The sequence below is a fragment of the Podarcis tiliguerta genome (genome assembly GCF_965153285.1).
Source record: "Podarcis tiliguerta genome assembly, chromosome: 7".
NCBI classification, from domain to species: domain Eukaryota; kingdom Metazoa; phylum Chordata; class Lepidosauria; order Squamata; family Lacertidae; genus Podarcis; species Podarcis tiliguerta.
In genome coordinates this window covers 38,677,002-38,699,491 of record NC_139540.1, presented here as the reverse complement: position 1 = coordinate 38,699,491, position 22,490 = coordinate 38,677,002, and the positions used below count along the sequence as shown (strand labels likewise).

The 22,490-nt window shown below is 41.1% G+C and overlaps 1 protein-coding gene and 1 long non-coding RNA gene across 17 annotated transcripts in view; one reads left to right on the top strand and one right to left on the bottom strand.

Moving 5' to 3' along the window:
* LOC310682529 overlaps positions 1-22,490 on the top strand; it is a 34,003-nt gene that overhangs the window by 7,358 nt on the left and 4,155 nt on the right. For 2 of the 6 annotated variants that reach the window (XR_014513937.1, XR_014513939.1), the window contains exons 4-6: positions 18,625-18,775; positions 19,975-20,133; positions 20,429-20,538. This is a non-coding gene — a long non-coding RNA (uncharacterized lncRNA). Of the gene's footprint in view, positions 1-9,540; positions 9,596-18,624; positions 18,776-19,974; positions 20,134-20,428; positions 20,539-20,674; positions 20,860-22,490 lie in introns of those variants that run through there. The other 4 variants (XR_014513941.1, XR_014513942.1, XR_014513940.1 and 1 more) reach the window with 4 other exon arrangements.
* Positions 15,826-22,490, bottom strand: part of ST18 (ST18 C2H2C-type zinc finger transcription factor) — a 185,699-nt gene continuing 179,034 nt past the window's right edge. For all 11 annotated transcript variants that reach the window (XR_014513872.1, XM_083450973.1, XM_083450972.1 and 8 more), the window contains 2 exons: positions 20,306-20,449; positions 15,826-18,822 (listed from right to left, as the gene is read on the bottom strand). Coding sequence is in view for 10 of the 11 variants with exons in the window: in XM_083450973.1 (XP_083307099.1) it covers positions 18,682-18,822; positions 20,306-20,449 (285 nt within the window). In the remaining variant the exon portion in view is untranslated. The remainder of the gene's footprint in view (positions 18,823-20,305; positions 20,450-22,490) is intronic.

Sequence of the window (22,490 nt, the reverse complement as noted above, 5' to 3'; positions counted from 1 at the left end):
ACATCCTTCATATATTTCTACTGTAGAAATTGTGCAGAGCAATTTAGGGCAAAGTTCTTTGGCTTGGCTTCGACCTTGATGCCATGGTAGAGGCAAAGCCCGACTTCATCTCAGCTGTCTTGCTAGCAAAACAGTCATGACAGGCCACCAGGTGTTTCTCCCCACTCCTAAGAGGTCTCTGATATAAAAGCCCTCTCACTATTTAGAGCAGTTTCGTTGGACAAGTCTGTATAGATGCAGTGACGACAATGAAGTATTATTATTATTTTAATGTAGAAACCTGAATCTAGAAGAATTTCTTGTGAACAGGTTTGTAATGTATAGAAAAGATGTTTAAGGGCTTTCAGATATGATCTATATTGTTCCTGTTCCTCTTAAGGAAAGTATAACAATGACAGAATGTATTTCAAGGAAGCTGAGGGAAAACGTAATGGAAAAGCACTGTGGAGTCACAATTATGTAGTTCAATAAAGGTTCTTGCTGTTATCGCTGTGTCTTTCCTCATGGGAACCCACCTAGACTTCACTTTCCATCTTTTACAGCAGGAGAAATGTAACATCTCATTTTATTTGAAAGACAAATATCAGAGAGTGTAAGTCAATTAGCAATCCAGGTGTTGATAACATGTCTATGATAGGGTTTCTAAAACAGCAGCTGTTTGTCTTTACCTCTATGAGATGTTGCTAAACATTTTGCTTTAAGGGAAAAGACACTTAGTCAAAGTTATTTGTAATGAAGCTGGGAAATTAAAGAGAGAAGGTGATAAAGAATAGAAAATACACTCTACCTTATTGTTTTATTAGGATATAAGAAGGGCAAAGTGCTGATATTAAAGTGTAGTTTTCTTTATTTAAAATCCCCTGCTTGTGTGATAGTAGATCTGGTAAACTTTTAGGAGCAATTATTATTTCCATAAACCATAGTAATAACAAGTCTTTCTATTAACATGTAATCAGCTTTATGATGCTATGTGATTGCATGCTAACTTCCTTTTACCTTTGCACTTTGAATTAGCATCTATTTAGTAAAAGAACATCACTTTCCATCACTTTTGGTTTAGAATCTGATTTTTATAAATTTCTCATATAAATTTCTCATAATCAGATGCCTTTACTCTCATTGATTCTCGCTATATTAGCCTTGGTGTACTGTATCCCCTTGTGCAAGACTGTACACTCACTCACCTTCTTAGTTCACTCTAGGCATCTGATAAAGTCAGCTGTTGCTTATGAAATCTCACTCCAGGTAAACCAGTTATGTCTCTCGCTTGCCACACCAGTTTTATATGAGCTTCTACAGTTTAGCTAACTCAGCATGACAGATAACTCAGTCCAGTCACATTATATCTAGCTGCTGGGATTTAGTTCAGATTTACAAGTGTCTAGGGGTGTGTGTGTGTGTGTGTGTGTGTGTAGAGGTATGTGGCTTCTAAGGTTAGTGGAGTTTGGATGAAGTTGAGGTACACATTTGACTTTCATCATACATCCTAATAAGACACTTGCTTAGAAGTCCCATACATACATACAGTCATACCTCGGGATGAATACGCTTCAGGTTAAGCATTTTCAGGTTGCGCTCCGCGGCAACTTGGAAGTAACGGAGCGTGTTACTTCCGGGTTTTGCTGCATGTGCAAACGCTCAAAATGATGTCACACGGATGTGCAGAAGTGGCGAAACACAACCTGCGCAGACATGCAGTCGCGTGTTACGTTCACTTCAGGATGCGAACGGGGCTCCGGAACGGATCCCGTTTGCATCCAGAGGTACCACTGTACATACATACTGAAGGGTTTGGAACCAGTTTATTTAAGAGATTGTGATACCCCAATCTGTGGAACAAGCACCACAAAAAAACCATTCTGCATTTGTAAGGATTCATGCCTTTAGTGTGACAGCAGCTGTACTTTGGAGCTCCCTGCTTATTGACATTAAGCACCATCACTGCATTCCTTTCGATATCTGCTGTAAACTTCTGTTTAAGGGCTGTGAACATACATAAAAAAAGTAGCATTACTTCCTTTTGGTGAATTTAGCCTCTCAAAATCATTACTGTCAAAATGAAAAGCAGACCTTTGTCTCAGCACTATTTTCGTCTTTGTAAAACTTGGACATTTCCCCTAGCATTTCTCTCCATCCATCAGTTGCCTTGTTTGTTAACTGACATCCTCATTAGACTTGTTTGAATTCTCATTGGTTTCTTCAATATTTCAGCTTCACTTCCTCTAACAGAACTTAATGAGGCTAGCCAGTGTTTGTTGTGGGTCTCTGTTAAGCTTCATTACAGCTTGGCAATGGCAGCTGGTGAAATGTGCCTTCTGCAACCCATTTCTTCCAGGCTTATCAAACAGAATGGCCTGCAAAATGGTGGACTTCATTCGTTTGATTTACTCTCATTGATTCTTGTATGTGGCAACTTCTGACACCATATTGTGCATTTAAAAACTTCCTGAACCCTGTCTTTGTGAGTGAGTTGTGCTGCTGTATCTCCAGCTGAGCTGGAATGTGCAGCTAATGGCAGTATGGCATAGATGCACTGAGAATTGGCTAGAGATCCAGTGGATCATAACTCTTGTGTTTGCTCCCATAGTTGAGACATGACCTTCAGGAGATCTGCTATTGACTGATGGAATAGAATTATGGAATCATAGAGTTGGAAGGGACCCCAAGGGTCATCTAGTTCAACCTGCATCAATGCAGGAATAATACTAGGAGTGTCAGGAGTTCCCAGTATAATAATACTAGGGTATTAGGAGTTCCTTTGCTTGCCATAGTTGATGAAGGTTTGAAGACTCTGGCTGTGTTGGCACAAAACAAGTGTTTGTAGTGAGTTTGTGGCAGACCGAAGCAGGTGGCTAAGCCCTTCAGAGTCAACTTGGCCCCTTTTTTATATTTTCTATCATATATAGATAGATAGATGTATAGATAGATACATATTCTTTTTTCGTTGTTATCACTTCACATGCCCATTTCTATTCTATGCAAGCTAGCCTTGACTGCCTTGAGAGTTCAAAGTGTATTGTCAAGAAGTGAGTCTTGATTGTTCCCCATTTATTTTAGAATAGGGTTCTCTGTCATTAGTTGTGACTCTAGGCTGCCCTAGCAATCCACAGCTGCTTCCTCGCCTAACATATATTCTTTCCTCACAAAAGAGGAAAAACAGGTAGTTAATATGCAGGGAAACTAAGGGAACATATGCCCAGATGTTATGTATGAAAGAAGGAGGGAAGCTGTAACACATTAGACACAAATTAACTTATTGACATATAACCTTTGATAGGGCACAATGTTCTTTAATCAGGAAGTGATGTGACTGAGAAGATAGCGAAGACAATGGGTGTCACAACAAGTTAAACAGCAGTAATGATAACGGGAATGAAACACATACTTTGTTCAGGCTAAGCATATCACTCTGGCAAATCATTGTTGTGTTTCATAGAGCCTGGAGACAAAGATGTGGGTGTGAGCATGGTCATTCCTTCTCCCTTTCTGAAAACCATTTGCCCTGATTTTAAAAGCTGCAAAGTGTTGTCCTTCCTTTTTCAAAAAAGTATTTCTAGCTGGTGCTGTTCTGAGGTCTGCAGTGGACAGGGCATCCCGCCCAACACAAAAATGATTCTCTGTGTGTTTTTCTAACCAATGGAGAATCAACCACATTGGTACTTTTCTGAGGAAGTAGTAATTATTTCATAGCAGCTGCAGAGCAGCCATCTAAACAAAGTTTTTTAATACCAAGAAAACTTTCTAATGCTAAGAAAGTGACAACTAGACTAACTGAATATGGTATATCACAAATTTATAACTACCCTGCAGCTGGTTACAAAATGAATCACTATTTTCAATATTGTTAATGTCGGCTTATGTTAAGGTGGACTTTACAAAACATCTTATTGTGGGTTGACTGCTGTGTTACAATGATTTCTGCATTACAATGCGTTTCTCATTATTTACTGAAAAAAAGGAAAACGGGCTTTTAAAAATATCTTATTATGTTTCTATTTTCTTTTGTGAGCTAGTTTTGATGTATTTTGTTAGACCAAAAGGGTAACAAAAGTATTTTAAATAGCTAGGTTGATTTTTTGATTTTTTTAAAAAAATTATATCATTTTATTTTTCTGTTAGGAAAAATGGGTCTTATGGACAATAGAGAACAAATTAGCAATTAAGAAAGAGTTGCCAGCAGTAGTTCCTCTATCTGTGGGTTAAACCACAGAGCCTAGGACTTGCTGATTAGAAGGTCGGCGGTTCGAATCCCCGTGATGGGGTGAGCTCCCGTTGCTCGGTCCCTGCTCCTGCCAACCTAGCAGTTCGAAAGCACGTCAAAGTGAAAGTAGATAAATGGGTACCACTCCAACGGGAAGGTAAACGGTATTTCCGTGCGCTGCTCTGGTTCGCCAGAAGTGGCCACATGACCCGGAATCTGTACGCTGGCTCCCTCCGCCAATAAAGCAAGATGAGCGCCGCGACCCCAGAGTCGGCCACGACTGGACCTAATGGTCAGGGGTCCCTTTACCTTTACCTTTAAGTGCATTTCTTAAGTATTTGAGATTGCAATGCTTTCCTCCTGTTCTGCATTGTACTGTTGTAAACAAAATCTGCCCTTTTTCCCTTATGGGGTATCCAAGAGCCCGTATCGAGTCCTTACGTGGGTTCCCTATTGGTAGGATAAAATAACAGAGGCCAACCAGAGAATATTGAGAAGCAAAGCAGCTAGTAAGCCTGATCTTTATTGATCTGTTGCAACAGGGTACTCTCCTCACACGCCGCAAAGAAGGAGGACCTAGAACAATGGCGCACAAGGCCTTATATAGACATTTTAAATTCCCTGCCCTGGAGCTCAAGACCACTCCTCCATACATCATACATACATCACAGAAGGGGTGTAACCCAAGACCACCCCCACAAACATCATACCTACATCACAGAAAAGGTGGTCTACAACAGAAATTTGAATGTTTTTCCTGTCTGCCAGGTTATCTGATAATGCCTTATCTGATTGCCTTTCCTGGTAGTCTGTCACCCTTTGAGATGGTGATTTCCCAATTCCTGAGACAATGGGAAGGCTCCCTTTCTCCTTGCAGAGAAAACATTTGGTCAGTTTGGGAGTCAAAATGGTTTCAGGTTGGTCTTCCTGTGCTGATCTATGTACTTGCTTGGTTGATACATTTATGAACATTTATTATATATATATATATATATATATATATGACCTTAAATTTTATTATTACAGTAGTATGTTTTGCTCATTGCAAACACAAATCCTTGGTACTTTTTTTATACAGTACATACGTTGTCCAATTTTTTTTAATTGCTCTTTTTCTTTCTTTTTCATTTGGAAAATGATGCAGGTTTGAATCTAGAAAGGCCAGGTCATTTCATGAGTAACATGCACCTCCTAACTGCTCAACATCACTTTCATTGTGATCTTCCCTCCAGGGTGCTATGTCTTGGGGGAAACAAATATTTGAATACAGGTTCAACAAAATGTCCCCTCCGCAAGTCACTTCCAATCTGTTAATGCTCCTTTTAAGAAACCAGGAGAAAATGAAGCTGTTTAATTCAGAAGCGGCACGAACTCCTGTTCATTATTATGTGTACCCAAAAGGATTCGCCAAAGAGCACTCGATGCAATGACAGGCTGACAAGGGCCAATTTGTGAATAACTTGTCAACAGCTTGAATGAAATTCTAGAAATCCATAACAGGTGCTCTGTAGCTGTAATCGAGTGACAGATGGATTAGATACACAAAACCACAACAAACTGACTGAACGAGAAAGGGAGCAAGAACAAGGGCAAATGCAGGCAGGCTCATTAACTATGGAAGAGCACACAAATACATGAATGATTAAAGATGTTACACAAGACAATTTATGTGTGTGCTTCCTGCTCAACTTCATGCTGGTTGTAAAGGGAACTTTGCAAGCAGGAAAAGCTCTGTAGGTTATCTAGTCCAAACCCCTTAAACAAAGCATCCTTCCAGAACCCACTTCACTCTACATTTCTGGTACTAGGCAATAGTGGGGATGGCGAAAGAGGTAGAAGGTGGACAAAAGGCTCCATTTTGCCTCTTATTGCTGTTGCGGCCACCACTACTATGACTTTTAAGAAGGGAAGTGAGCTACTGGGCCCAATTCACTTTCATCTTCTTCATTGTCCCTTTGAGGGACCCAAGTGCCTCAAAGAGCACCTACCTCAATAACAGCCACCTCAGGTCCTCCAATCAGTGGCAGTGCCACTGCTGGGTATTGCCCAATTGTGTTAATCTATAGCAGGACCTTCTTGGTGGTGGCTCCCTGTTTCTGGACTGCTCTCCCTAGTGAGGTGCATCTGTTCCTCCTCACTATTGTTGGGAGAAAATTTTTAAAAATCTGTTTACCCAGGCATTGCATTTGATGTCCAAAAGTTTCTGTTCCTGGCAACCTTGAAACTACTGCCGAGAGAGACAGCTTTTAGGTGTTGAATGCAGCAGTACTTCCAAACACCAGTGGCTGGAAACCACAGGAGGGGAGAGTGCTCTTGTGCTTGAATCCTGCTTACTGGTTTCCTATAGGCATCTGGTTGGCCCCTGAGAGAACAGGATGCTGGACCAGGTGGCCTACTGGGCTGACCCCTCAGGCTCTTCTGGTATTGTTACATTTTTAAGCCCTGCTTATGGTTAGTGAGGTGATGTGAGGTGAGAATATTATCGAGAAGGAGAACATCCTCGAGAGTATTCTTTGCTAGAAAATTCTCCGGAGAATATGCTCCACAAACTGTAAATTCTAATGTAAGAACCAGTTTTACAACCCACATTTAAAAAGTCTAGTAAATAATAAGTCAAGCTGTGATGTTGCCAGTGTAAGTAATGATTTTTTTTGATCCAGTTACATTGCTGGGCACTGTGTCATTCATTCACCATTGGCAGTTCTGAAACTGAGCTACCGAAAACTTTTTTCTTTTTTTAGTTTTAAAAATGCTATTCATTTAATTTAATGAACATTTGAATTCGTATGTATTTCAACTATATGTAATAGCCTTTTTTCTATTTTGGTGTGACGTTATTCTTAGCAATTCTATACCCTTGGCTATACAGTGTGATTTTTAATTTTTTTTACAGAAAGTAGCTTTAATGCTTTATACACTTAAAGTACCTAGGCCTATACAATTAAGTGTAACAGCATGTGTGGTGGCCTTGATTTAAACAATTGACGTTTCTATATTTTTATTTAGTGCCAGTAACTGGTTTTTGCAGTGCCATTCAATGGTACAAAGTACCATTTACCAGAGATTGACATACTGGTAATATACTGACATACTGAAATATATTCCAATGTAATTTATATCAGTATATTCCAATGTAAATTATATCATTTTCAATGCATTAAAATGAATATTCTCCTATTTGAAATGAAAATTCTCTAATATCATTAATCGAGAGAATATTCTCCAAAAGATTCTTCTCGAGAATTTAACATCACTACTTGTGGTTATTGCAAGAGGTATGCTGGTGCTTTTCTGTCACTTCATTAATTGCATTTATATGCTCCCTTTCTTTCAAGGCAGTTTGCAGATTAAAATATTAATTTAATATCTGACAGTCTTGAACAGCAATTTTCTTTGAGATGACGGTGTGGCTGCCTTAAGAGCACTGCTGTACAAGATGGGTCTTTGGTCTGATCCAGCATTCTGTTCCTTGCTGTATCCTGTAAAGTTCCTTTACCAGTGGTGTCGCAATGGGCGGTTCGCACCGGGGTCCATGTCTGCTGCTGCAGCAGCATGTAGAGGATCCTGGCACTGTCTTTATGGGACCGGAGTGGCGCCGCCAGCAAACCACTATGTACAGCGCATGTGCAGCATTACTACATACGGTGCATGCGTTGTACATAGCGGCAATGCACATGCACCTTATGTAGCGACGCCCGCCCTGGGTGTCATGACGCCTTCCTTTGCCCCTGTCCTTTACATCCTACTTGGGGCTGCTGGAGAAATTAGATTTGGTTTACATTTAAAGGTGAATCTCCCCAATTCACACTTTGCAAAATGATGTGCAAACAGAGGTGCAGCCATAGTTTAAAATTCACACTTCTGTTTTTTGCATTGTGGTTCTCCAGCCAAGTAATGTGTATAATAATGTAACATCTAAGTGACCATTCCTGCAACTTGTAGCAGTGAGTTTCCTAGGCATATGCATTGTGTGAAGAAATATATCCTTTTGCATGTTTTGAACCTCTCATTATTTAGCAGCATTGGATGGCTGCTGAGTTCCAGTGGTTTTTTAAAAAAAGTTTTGTTTGTTTTTAAAAAATTGAATGTTATCCATGTAACCCAAAAAACAAAAAAAAGTATTAAGAAGACAAACAAATATAAACTATAACAAACAAAACCAAGATTGACATAGGATGTTACATTTGCAAGAAGAAATAAAAACACAAAATTCATAACATTGTTTCTTACATTGCAAACTGCCCTGTAATCTTTGAATGGTGGCATATAAATTTAATTAACAATAAAATAATAATAAAATCTGGCTGGCTACTATAGGAAACAGAATGCTGGTCTAGACTGGCCTTTCGTCCAATCCAGTAGGGTTCACCGTATGTTCTTATGTTAAATTTCATTCTGTTTAATTTTATCTTTTGTTTTTTGGTATCTGCTCTTACCTGGAAGGCAAGGAATGGCTATCAATTAAAATCAATCAATAAGCCAACTAAAGCAGTCTCAGAAGGAGTAATAGCCGGTTTTTTGTTTTTGTTTTTTTAAAAAAGCTCCATAGATCTGGGTATGAGTCCTCATAAATATCCTTCATTAAACATCTGCATTGTGTCACCATCCAAAAACGCGAAAGGAAGGCAGCTTTAATTCATATCCTATCCTGCTTTAAAGGGAAACATGGAGAAACCAAGGGAATGAAAGCACCAATAACAGGGGAGAAATGTGTGTGAGAGAGAAAGACTGGGGTGTAAATGAAATCTCAAGCATGTACCAAAATTAAAATTGCATTGGCCCAACTCTTTGAAGACATACTTCTTCATGAGCACTTAAAACACCCTGCATACTGAATAAAACGGACAGCAAAGAACTCAGACCGTTTAGTTTAAAGGGATGCAAAACAAACTGTCTCATATTGCAATGAGACCAGCTATGGCTGCAGTCAATAAGTGTATGCCATGTCAGGAATGATGTATTAACTGCACAGACTTTCTTGTAAGCAAGAGCCCCAGCCATAACTGGATGTAGAAGGTCAGCTCTTTTACCACTCACACCTCGGATTGAATCCTACGATGCTTCAATGGAAGTGAGCCTCATTGAGTTTAGTGAGGACTAGCTTCTGAGTATGCACACATAAGATTGCACTGTAAAAATATCACAGATAGTCACATTAAGCTGTTGTTATGCAGTGCATTATTGGGACTGTTGTCAAGGATTGTCAAAGCCCTGCTCATCTGAAGGCTTTCTGAGTGGTTTTAGGCAAGTTACCTATTATTCACTCACTGAATCAATTCCTCATCTGTAAAACTAGAATAATAATGACCAAATATATGGTTGTTTTTGTTTTTTTACAGTTCTCACGCTGTCCTGAAATGTCAGTATGAGGTAAAACTTTTGACACCTTCTGAGGTAGTGTGTTTATATCTATATTTATAGTCATTTCTGTCTACCTTGACATTGATAACTTCTTGTGGTGTGCACTGACTCTGTGTGTGGGCCGAATAATGAGACAAAGTGATGTGAGGCTCTCTCCCCACAGCCCAAGTTGAAACATGATTCCAATAAAACTCCCAGGTTTGAACAGGACCCCCATAAAGCTATATGTTGCTCTATTATTTCTCTATTCTTCTGAACCATATCCATATCCTCCTACATTCTCCAATGAAAATAGGGACATCCTATATTTTCTTATATCTCTGTTTCTTTAGCTCCATGAGCATTGCAAGAAGTGAATGGCTATACAAAATGTTGTCTGTGGACTACTGAAGAGCCCTGGGTTGTTTCATGTTAAAACACATCAGCAGTTTGTTTGTTTTTTAACTTAAAAGCTTCATTTGAGGGGTTTTTTAAAGGAACTCTGCAGGCACCATTATGGAGACAGTGTAACATTGTAAAGTCTATTGGCAGGCACAAGCAAAAAGACCAGGCCAGAGTGACCCTTTACTGCTTTATAAAATATCAATTAACAACAATAAAAATTATTAAAGATTTTCTTTGTTTACAAAGGCATGTTCTTTATGTTCTTTAAAGTAGTTTATGTAAACATGTTAATCTTGTGATTTGTCCCCATTAGTTTGGTTTAAAGAATAACCAATTTTAAGGTTTCCCTGTTAGAATTTGGTAAAGCACATCTACACATTAATTGCTATTGGATTAGAAAATTACACAAACCTAAAATACAGCATTTTTTTTTTAAGGCAGCAGGTTCTGAATCCTAACTTAGCTTTTTCAGTACAATACTGTGCATAATTGTGGTGAGAACTGCCACAGCTGTCTAGCTACATAGTTCCCCCGTACATGACTGCACAGAATTTCTTGGGCAGGACAATAATGGGTATTATTAATCCAGTATGTATCTGTGCTATACTGTAGATGTGACCTGTCAGTTTAAATTTTTTTTGTAGAATAATTATTCTACTTAAATTCCAGTAGAGGGCAGTGGTACATAGGGATACATAGTAGCCTCTCCTTTTAACCATATTTTCCTATGGACCTTTAAGGTTTTGGACAGCCGGGTGTGTGTGTGGTTTGGTAAAGCAGAACTCAGCAGGTGAAATTCCGTTTGCCATGTGAACACAAGAGTCCTATCCTGACAATCTTCTGGCAGAAAGCCACATGGCTAAGAAAGGTGGAACGGGCAGCCGTAGCATTTGCAAAATCTCACATCCAAAAGCTGTCTCCTCTTACAGCACAATCCTTTTCACGTTTGTTCAGAGGCAAGTCCACCTGAATCTAAGTGGTGACGGCAGGCTGAGACCAGTGGGGCAGTGCCCCATCCAACCTTATAGACCAGCCTCTGTTGAAACTAACATAAAAAGGAATGTGAACCAGGTGTATCACTTATCCTGACTAGAATGTTCATTCATACTGCAAATATAGCGCTCTCCCATGTTTAGTTCCTCATTCTCAATCACCATTTCATTCCGATAAATGGTGCACAAGAGAGACTCTAAAGTGATTTAAATCCCAGGCAAGTGATTTGACTGTAAAGAGGACAAAAATTATTCCAATTCTTCTATCTTTCCCTCCCACCTTCTGAAAGATGATCTGTCCCAGTGAGGCAAATGTGCAGCTCCAGCTCTTGGCTTTGACTTTGCAGCCCTGGGAAAAGTATAGGCTGCATCCAGCTGCAGGCACATTTCCTCAGAGTTATGGGAACTCTACCACAAACCCCACTTCTAACTCATCCCTATTATAGTCAAATCACCTGGCTGCCACAAAACTTCCTAAAAAGGTACCTTAGGGGTCTGCTATGAAGAAGGACTCTCTCTGACTCACTATAATTCGAGTGCTGCATTTCTTCTAGTTGAGTCCAGGAGTGTGGTTAACGATAAAGGAAGCATTTTTCTAATGTTGACTTTGCGTATACTATGAGAAGTTGTCATCGTTAATCCAACCCTTATTTCCAGAGTGATATGGAGGGTAAAGTTCGTTATTGAAGCTGAATGGGAAAATCCAAAGAAAATCACTAACATTTCATTTCTGTGAAATGAAAGGCCATAGCTCAGTGGTAGAGCAACCTCTTTGCATGTCGAAGGGGCCCTAGACATCTCTATGTTGGCCTGGGAACGTCCCCTCTGAAATCCTGGAGAACTGTTTCCATTAAGTGTACTAGATGGACCAATGGCTGATTTGGCATAGGACAGGTTCCTATGTTCATGGATACATCTGTAAGGCAGAGTTTCCCTTCAGACTGCTTAATTTTCTTCTACCAAAACACCTTATTAAACAGACAAAGTTGATGAACCTGGAGAATTTCTTCTTCATTTTTACACACACAAGGTAAATTGTTTTGCCTTGCTCAGATGTGATTGAAAATGCCATGCTATTTTGTCAAGAACCCTATTTGATGCATAACTGTTCTGGCACTGATAGAGGAGAAAACATATGCTGTTTGCATGCCTCTATGGTTCTGCCTCCTCTGTAACACACACTGTGATTATCATTATGAAGACATTTTTTTTTGCCTGCTCTCATCGACACACAGCTGGTTGTGGGTGAAATGGAAACTGTGAAGGGAATGCTCTGATGTCGCTCTCCTTAACTATACCTGCATGACACAGCCAGTTACATGTCACTACCTTTCAGATATCTGCTTCACTTCTACCTTGCTTCATCCTGAATCAGCAAGGGCAAATTTGCATGAAGAAATTGGCATTATGTTCATGGATAGTTCTTTTGGATGTCGTCCTGGATGTACAAATGAACCTGAGGGAGATGCTTCAAATCTTACGCCATTTGTTCTGTAAATGGGAAGGGGTGTAGCTCAGTGCTGGAGCATCTGCTCTGTGTGTAGAAGATCCCAAGTTCCATCTCCAACATCTCCTAGACTTCTTCCTGAAAACCTGGTGAGCTACTGCCAGTCAGCATAGACAATACTGAGCTAGATGGACCACTGGTGTGGATCAGTATAAGGCAATTTCCTCTGCCCCTATCTTGGTGCTGATGACTTGTTTTTGTCATGGGCCAGGAGTTAGCTTCACCTGAAGAAGAGCAGCCTGAAGTGGGAGACAGTGGAGTGACTCCAACTGCAGCTGATCATCCTTCAAGGACTCGGAGAAGGCACTGATGAGAACCAGCTAGTTTCAGCCTTCTTAAGCAGAGCTTCCAGCAGCAGTCAGGTGATGGTAACAAGGCTTGTAGTTCCTAGCCTGACCTTGTTGCTTTCTGCTCATCTTGATTCTTGATTCCAGAGCCCAAGATCATCAGATTCCCTGAACCCTGGACTGTCTGACCACGTGGATTGCTGTTCACCTGACTCTAGGACTTGACCTACCTTTGGATGCTGACTCTGCTTCCAGGCAAGTACACATCAGAGATTCTTCTAGTTGGCTGGCCTCTCACTCGACATGGTCACTCAACAACAAGACTACTACAGTTTTGAGGGGTTAGAATTTATTTAAGTACCAAGTTGCTCTCATTACCAAACAAGTGATCAGCACTGTGAGAGGCCTGGTCCATAATATGTCAAGGGTGATCTGGTTGCTGCTTCCCTGTACCTGGATCCCACATGTTCTCTGGTTAACATTTGGAAGAAGGAGGAATGTGAGACAGCAGATCACATTGGAAATAACGTCAGTTTTACAGGCCTTCCAGAAAGGCAAAACACCCAGAAATGTAAGGGTTGCTGTGGTTAGGAAGAGGCTTCAGAAAGTGCACGGAACATCTTTGAAAACCCAGTTTGTCATATTGTGTCATATTTGATATGAAAGATCAAGATGAAAATTTCAAAGCAATATCTTAAAGAGACTAAATTCATCCACCATCTTCTTGTTGTTACTTCAACCTATTCCAGGTATGTTGAGACAGGTGGAATTAGAATAGGCTTGTGTTACATGGTATAATACTAATTTATTATGGCTTTCCCTGCAAGCGTCTCTGCTGAGTTTGAGGGATGCCTCTTTCATCAGCAGCCTATCATGCCACAACCCTGTGATTCTTGCATTGCAAGGGGTTGGACTAGAGGACTTTTGGATCCCTTCTAGAGGGATTCTATGATTCTGTAACCCAGGCAGAGCAGAAGAGTCCATTGACCCTTCAGAAAGGCATTTAGGGTGGTGGTGCCTGGCTTTCAAACATGCCTTCCATACCACCATTTGCATGCAAAGCTATTTCTCAGGAAATGTGTTCTTGGTCTTTACTAAGGGCAAGATGAACAGGTGGGTAACATTAGTAGGGAGCACAAAGTCCCTGCATGTGGTAGTAGAGCACCTCTAGGAAAGAGAATTTTGGATAAATGGCCAAAAAGTGGGTCCATACAACATTTAATGGTTCAGTCCTTTGGTTCCTGAGTGTGTCCTGGAGGTCATAGGATTTTGCAGCTCTTCCTCTTTGTAGGCACAAAGGGAGGTCCATCCTGGCAGTGTGGAAAGGACCATTCCCAATGCTCTTTCACCATTGGTGAGAAGGGGAGGTTCCCAAGGGCGTGTCAGGGCTGATTGGGGAGGTTTTGACTCTTCCAGATCTAAAACTGTTCCATTCTCTTAATACACACCCAAAATGGTGCCTCTGTGTTTGTGCAGGAATACACCAGATATGCTGGATAGGCACTGAAACATTTTGTTGCAGATGTATTTTCACTCTGCTACCCTTCTTCCTTCCTGAGGCGTGATACCTTTCCATGTCTCAGAACGCCACTGGAGCCAACTCCAGGAGGCCATGGGTGCTTCAGCACCCACAATAATATATTTGTGGGACTTGGCCCCCACAAATTCAATGGGCAACGTTGAAGCCCTTCATTGTGGGCACCCACAATCTTCAGTGTGAGATGGTACCTATGCAAAGTGCCACTAAAATACTGGCTGGCAGGGGCTCTGAGCAGTTTCTGTGAGGGGTTTGGGGGGATATGCAGCAACATTTTGTTGCCAGACTCAAAGTTTCCTGCAGTTAAGAACCACCTGCTGTTTCAGAGAAGTTGAGATCCAGCACACTAAACACTAGATCTCAGAGAACGTCTGAAAGAGGTGGCTCTTAACTGCAAAAAACCTTCATGCCAGCTTTTGTGTTTAAATGTATCAGATGCTAAAAGCAGTACAGTCATAGGTTAAAAAGGTAAAGGTACCCCTGCCCATACGGGCCAGTCTTGACAGACTCTAGGGTTGTGCGCCCATCTCACTCTATAGGCCGGGGGCCAGCGCTGTCCGGAGACACTTCCGGGTCACGTGGCCAGCGTGACATCGCTGCTCTGGCGAGCCAGAGCCGCACACAGAAACGCCGTTTACATTGCCGCTAGTAAGCGGTCCCTACTTATCTACTTGCACCCGGAGGTGCTTTCGTACTGCTAGGTTGGCAGGCGCTTGGACCGAACAACGGGAGCACACCCCGCCGCGGGGATTCGAACCGCTGACCTTTCGATCGGCAAGCCCTAGGCGCTGAGGCTTTTACCCACAGCGCCACCCACGTCCCAGTACAGTCATACCTCAGGATAAATACGCTTCAGGTTAAGCAATTTCGGGTTGCGCTCCGCGGCGACCTGGCAGTAACGGATTGCGTTACTTTCAGGTTTCGCCACATGTGCAGACGGTCAAAATGACGTCACATGCATGCATAGAAGTGGCGAAATGCCACGCGCAGATGCACTGTGCCGTCTTACGTGCTGTTCGGGATGTGAACGGGGCTCCAGAATGGAGCCCGTTCGCATCCCGAGGTACCACTGTACAAATTTATTCTATTCTTTCTCTTTTCTTTCTCTTTTTTCTTTCTTTCTTGTTCTGGAGGCAATTGAACTTTACCCATGAGTGATAGTACAATGCTTAAAAAGTGGTAGCTATGGCTTCCTTGGTTGTATTCCGAAATATTTTCACCCCTATGTATACACACACACATCTTGTTACAAATTCACACACTAATAATTTCATTCCAGGGTGTTCCATTAAGATGTTAAAGGTAAAGTTTAGAGGTGTCTGTAGGTCACCGTGTTGGCTTGTGGCTTTTATCACCCCTCGCCTTTGGCCATGCTAGCTGGTGCTGATGGGAATTGTAGTCAAACAACTTATAGTTGATACTATGTTGGCTACTCCTGGTTTAAAGGAACCCTGTGTTTTGTTTTGCCTTGGAAACAACTGGCTGAGTGTTTGTAAGTGTAGTTAGATGTGCACCATACATCCCCATCTATTGAAGACATCGAAGAACTTGTGGAACCTGTTTCAGTATCAATTTTATTTCCTACCATACACCAAATGTACAGCACAGAACACAGTTTTGTTGCTTTTGATGTAAGAAATATTAATTGTATGAAGAAACAGTATACAAACTACTCCAAATTAAAAAAAAAATGCATACATCATTGCTCTTTACAAAAGGTCTAATTTACAGGATAACTCGTCAATGCAAATTAATCCAACAAAGAAAAGGAAAAGGAAAGGAAGAAGGGAAGAAGGAATCACAGTGCACATTACAAAACATCAAGTACCAAGAAGGCAAATAAATACAAAGTTACATCCTGAGCAAACAATCCAAACACAGATAAATTAACCTGAAGCCATAGGAAATCATAGTAATAAATAGATAAGTCAGTAGGAGATTGTTTAAATTAAATTAAATATATAACAAATTTCTTAAAATATTTAGTAAATTAACTTTTAGTCTCTGTCATGAGTGAACGTGGTTTCTTTCCCCCTGTAATGCATTGAACAGGTATAGCAACCGTCTTTTTTTTAAAAAAACAAACAAGTACAATAACTTAATAGCAATTTGGTGTTCTATTTTATATTAGCACATACTGTGATAGCTTCTGTCAAATTGTTTTCTTTAAAAAATAAACACAGCTTCTAAGGACATTCTTGTCTAAACTAAGGTCCGAGGGCCACATCACCGCTGCCCCCCGCCCCCCCAAACATTAACAGCAAGCTCCATCTATTGCAGAACAGCAACCACAGCATGACAGCTGAATGATTTGGGAGAAGCACTCTTGGATAGGAACCCTATAATATAAATGTACGAGTGAAGACTGTGAATGCTGTCATATTCAGTCAAAATATAAAGTAGGCAAATAAAAATAAACACTTTCATCGTAGCACAGGAAAATTAAATCACACGCTAGATTCATGTATACATTTTACACTGAGGCACATATGCACATGAGATGTGTGTGCATACCAAAAAAGGCAGTTCAGCTGGTTGTATATATACCTTCTTCTGAAAACATTAGAATTCTGGAAAAAAATGCATTATTACTTCTAATCCCTGAAACAGACACTGGACCCCTGTTTATAGCTGCTTACTAAACTGAGAATGGATACGGGTGATCAAGAGGTCCACCTGGGATGTGCACGTATTTCTGAGTGGTTGCCCAAGGACTGTAGCACTTGGAGACATACCCTTATTATGGGATGGTAATCAACTGCAACTAAGGCTGTCTTTAAACCTCGGCTCCAAACACATGCAACAACCTGACCCAAAGAAATATGGGATTCTGATACATATGCAGATCTCTTCTGCAAGCAGAGGCTTCCCCATTCACTTCCATGCACGAGGCAGCAGAGATGCACATTTAGGGGGAATGAGCCGTTGCACAGTGGTCAAGCGTTTGCATACAAAAGGTCCCAGGCTCATTCCCCGGCATTTCCAGGTAGGCCGGGGAAGTCGCCTGTCTGAAATACTGCCAGCCTGTGTAGAAAATACTGAACTAGATGAACCAGTAGTTTGACTTGGCAGGTAGACGGCAGCTTCATATGTTCAAATGGAGCTGCTGGAGTAGGGTTTCTTTTCTGAGATGTTACGTCTTAGCAGTCTTAATGGAACTTGCAGTAAATCTGCTTGGAATCACAGCATTCATGTACAATTGGAGGTAAACCCAATCAGTGCATTGCTCCAGTTCATAGATCCAGTCACCAAACACCATTGCCGTGCAAGCCCATTTCACAGCAGTGGGGCTTAGTCCCCTTTGCAACTGCAGCCTTCTCAGTTCCTTCCACTCAACCTAGTACAATAATTGACATCTCAGGGAAGATTTGCTCGGCTTAATTGTATGTACAAAATCATCAGCTTGGGATGCATTTTTCCAATATGAAATTATATTGATATTGATCTACTGACCAATGTTTTTACAAGGCTCTGTACAAAAAGGGGAAAAAAGCTACAGGTCATTTCAAAGCCTATCACATTAAAAGGGATAAAATTTATATATATATTTTCCCAATGAATGACCATGAAATAGGGGAAAACATATCTTAAATCACTCCAACCTTCCCTCTCGAATGGTTTATTTGTGGCAGGCTAAGACACACAGCCAAGTCCAAAGGTTTGCTGATTGCTATATTTCATTATTGCTTAAAAAAAATCATGAACTCTTACAACATGCTGCACTTGAAGAGCTTATGTTCTTCCAGCAGAGGGCACCATTCACCTTTGCAACCTTGGTTCATCATATCTCATGCTATTGAAAACCCTTTTGAATTTTTTTTGTTTTGTTAAAATAAAGCTGTTATAAAAAAGCAGGATGTGGTGAAAATAAAACTAGAATCACAGTTCTGTTATTTTTGTTTCTTTCATAGATTTCCCCCTTCTTCCTGTACAAACCCAGCAAAATGTTAAATTTACACTATAACTTTCAATCTATTTTAAAACCCCATTGGAAAATAAATTAACAAACACATTTGTAAAAATATGGCAGGCTGCAGAAATGCTGTTAAAAGATTAAAAAAACACGCACGCACACAACTCCTTGATTGAAAATAAATTAAAAAAGTAAAAAAATAGTTACACACACTTTTTACATTCACTTTACAAAATGAAAAGAGTGCAAACCATGATGACAACAAAAAGGATTTCTACAGAAATAAATATATTCTATGATCTGAGTCATTGCTGTTAATACAATAGTCTGTTATGTTCTCTGTCCTTTTTATGTCAGCTGGAAAAAAAATAGTGCAATGTTGTAAATTGTAAATGCAGCACAGAAACCAATACTTCTAAAGCAGTCCAGGCGCTCTTTGCAGATCCATCTGGAGTTTGCTGCTGCTAAGTCACTCCTGTTGCCCAGCAGCTTCCTCATCCTACACGTGGATACCCTTCACTGCCTGTTTGATACTTTCCAGCAGAGCCTTGCAGTCCGGGGAATACTCCCGTTCCAGATTGCTGTACATATCTGTGAGTGTATTTACATATGCTTCAAAATTCTGCTCACTGATTGGGCCCTGGAATGAAGATGAAAACACATCACACCTAAACATGGGAGTCAAATATTAGGCAAGGTGTCCACTATGTGACAACTGGAAAGAGAGAGAGGGGGGGAGCAGCTGGACATGGAAGGACTGTCTACAGGAAAACAGCAAGTGTTTGACTCTGCAACCCTCCAAATATTGTTGGACTCCAACTCTCATCAGCCCCAACTACGACGGGCAGAGATGTTTGGAGTTGTGTCCAACAACATTTAGAGAGCCATAGGTGATTCCTGTATCACAGGGAGTTGGACTAGATGATCCTTGGAGTCTCTTCCAAACCTATATGGCTCTAGGTAACCCATTCCTAGTTTAAGCTATTGCCTGACTATGGCCTGTTGCTAGCATCACCACCTGACCAGAGAAAAATGACCTGGCCATTTTGAATTCACTTCTTTTCAGAAGTAGTCAAGTCTTTGACAACAGCTCTTTGGATCCCAGCCAGCCAATGGGATGGAGAACTGGGATGCTGTGGCCCTCTATCTGGCACCTGGGTTTCTAGCCACACCATACCCCCTCCCTAGACCACACCTCTCACTGCCCCTCCTTTGCACCCATCTTGAGTGTTTTTGTCTGGCTGGAAATGTGTCCTTGAGCTCTGATCATGCTTTTTTGCTTGCTTGGATAGAGAGGTGTTTGTGTAAAAAGCAGCCTGTTGTAGAAACAACATTTACATTTCTTCCTCGGCTTACTGGTATGTGGCCCTTGGAAGATTGCCCAGAAAGGAATGTGACCCAAGTCTTCTCCACTCCCACAATATTGCTCTTCTGTGCTTAAAGGTGTGGTCATGGTCTTCTCCAGCAGTAGAGGGGCATTACTCACCCGGTTTCCCTATGCCACATGTCCCTGCCAGTTACCAGGAGGGAGAGTGGGAGGGGCAAATTAATGGGAAGTTCAGCATGGTGCATGCACAGCAACACAGCCAATCCCACCAGCACTGGACAGGCAGTGTGGTGTAATGGTTAGAGAGTTGGACATGGACCTGGGAGGCCAGGGTTTAATTCCCCACAGTCATGAAACTCACTATGTGATCTTCAGAAGGGGCCAGTCACCATCTCTCAGCCTAACCTGCCCCACAGGGTTGCTGTGATATTATTGAGATTTAGATTCTGCCTTTTTCCTTGATAGGGAAAAGCTTACAGATAACATGGGGAAGAGGAGAACCATGTACACCACATTGAGCTCCTTGGATGGACAAAATTAGGAATGTTGGACTGGCCATGTTGCTGCACCTGCTCTGTACCAAGCTGCCTGCTGCCTTACCACCCTTGGTAATTGGAAAGCCAGGTGAGTCCCTGCCACCCCTCTGGCCGCTACTACTATCCATAATTTTCGGCACATCCCAGAGATTGAGAATGTTGTACAGTTTGAGATTCATCTCTGACAGCCCTGCAACATGCCGTTGACTAACTTCCCGGGGCTCCCCGAGAAACTGCCACATTCCCAGCCACAGACATACCATTTGTGGAAGCTGAATGTCGGCCAGACTGGAGATGAGGGCTTGACTGAGGCCAGCCAACTCCTTCAAGAGGCTCTCGTTGTTCTGCTCGATAAGTTTGTTCTCCTCTTCTATCGTTTTCAGATTGCTCTCCATAGATGTTATCTGAAACCATGAAGCAAAGCAACGTGTGGTGGTGTGAACAGCAGAAGAGAACCAACAGCTGAAGAGTTCTCAAAATGCTCCCAAAAATGGTTAGTGTGCCTGATAAAGCTTGGCACATTTTAGCGGGAAAGTATGCTTTCCAAAAACCCTTTCACTTTTTGCTTTATGAGAAAGTATATTTGTAGTTCCTGATGTAAGTGGGTTCTTCTTTTTATTTTTTATTAGTATTATTTTTCAGAATCATCATATACAATCTAGAAACAAAGATAAACCCATACCCAACAGAACCAACCACAAGTCCCTGGTGACCACCGAAAATACATTATGAAAACTTGTGTTCCTGTATGCATACCCCAACTTACAACATTTGTAAAACATTTTCATATAGATGGGTTCTTTTAAATGTACAATTCTGTGTTTTTGTGTGTGATTGATATTGTCCCTGAAGAAGGAAAATTCCCTGCTCCCGCAAAATGCATTGGGCCAACGCACATAATTTATTTTTCCGGGAGATCAGGCTCTTTGCAAAGTTTTCTCTTTTTTGTATTCCTGCATTCAGTTCTGGTTACTGTGAACAGTAGGGTTCTTGGCCTAAAATGCAGCTATCAGAAGTGATCGCCCAGGGCAATGGAAGTTGCCTATGCAGAAGTGAAGCTCAAGTCCTTTCCGTTCCATGCACATCAATGTCAAAAGGCGCTCCTAATTGGGGCGAGCCATTTTATTTCTAAGTCAGTGGATTCTGCTGTTCTTTCAGAAGAGGAATATGTTTAAATGATGCTCTAGACAGTGACCCTGCTGGATGAAAAGAGCATTGTTTGTGGGAAGCGTGTTCAGAAATGGACGAAAGACTGCAGGCCTCGAGCTGACAACTCAGGAGGAGTGTCTGATTTAAAATGAAGTCTTTTGCCCTTAGGGACTGGGGTAGGTAGGGAGCAAGCAAGCTGCTATTTACATTGCTGCCTTTTTCTTACAGCACCACTGCTGACTCACTACAATAGCAGCAACCCTGGTATTGGTTTTTGAGCTACTTTCCAGGGCAAGGTTATGTTGTCGAGTGGCCGAGTTTGGAGACAGGACATAGCATAAAAGCTAAAAAATAAAAAAGTAGAATAGGAAATGAAGGAGCTCACTTTGCAACAATTCATTGTAACGTAGGCCAGGCATTATATATTATTCTGAGAGAAGCTGAGTGAAAAATTGAGCTCGGGGCTGAGACCATAATTTTAAACTCTATAATACCACTTTAAACAGTCATGCCTCCCCCCACAAAAAAAGTCTGGCAACTCTAGTTTCTTCAGGGTGCTGCAAATTGTTAGGAGACTTCTATCCCCTCACAAAGCTGTAATTCCCAGTTCCCTGGGAAGAGGGATTGGTTGTTAAACCACTGGAAATTTTAGCTCTGTGAGGGGAATAGGGGTCTGCTAACAAGTCTTAACACCTGAACAAACTACAATCCCCAGGATTTTGGAGGGAGGGTGACTATTGGAAGTGGTCCAATAATACTTTCAATGTATGGCTTGGATGTGGCCTGAGACGTTTTTAGATAGATACTGTGTCATATAGGGATGGCTCCATTCAATCTTTTCTGTCCTGTTTCCTCATTTGATGGAAATACTTAAGCATTTTCAGATGTGACAACTCTCATAACATACACTTCAATATACTATTTATATTTCAAGGAGGAAAAATGAATGCACTGAAAACAGTTAACATACCCAGCTCAGCCCAATGCAGAGTAGACTAATTGAAATAAATGGACATAGCTAAGTTAGGTCCATTCATTTCAATGGATCTAAAATGAATAAGACTTAGTTGAATACAATCTCTGATTTTTAGCATTCCTGAGGAGCTGTGTATATACACACAAACACATATCCTTGGAAAAAGTAAATTGCAATTTGAATTTTAGATTTAGCTGGTATTTTTTTCCATTCCAGTTGCCCAATTTTACTTACATTGTGCTCATTCATTAGACTAATTTGATGAAACGATGCATTTTTAAAAGTGGAAAATTTGCCATAATATATATATATATTTGTGG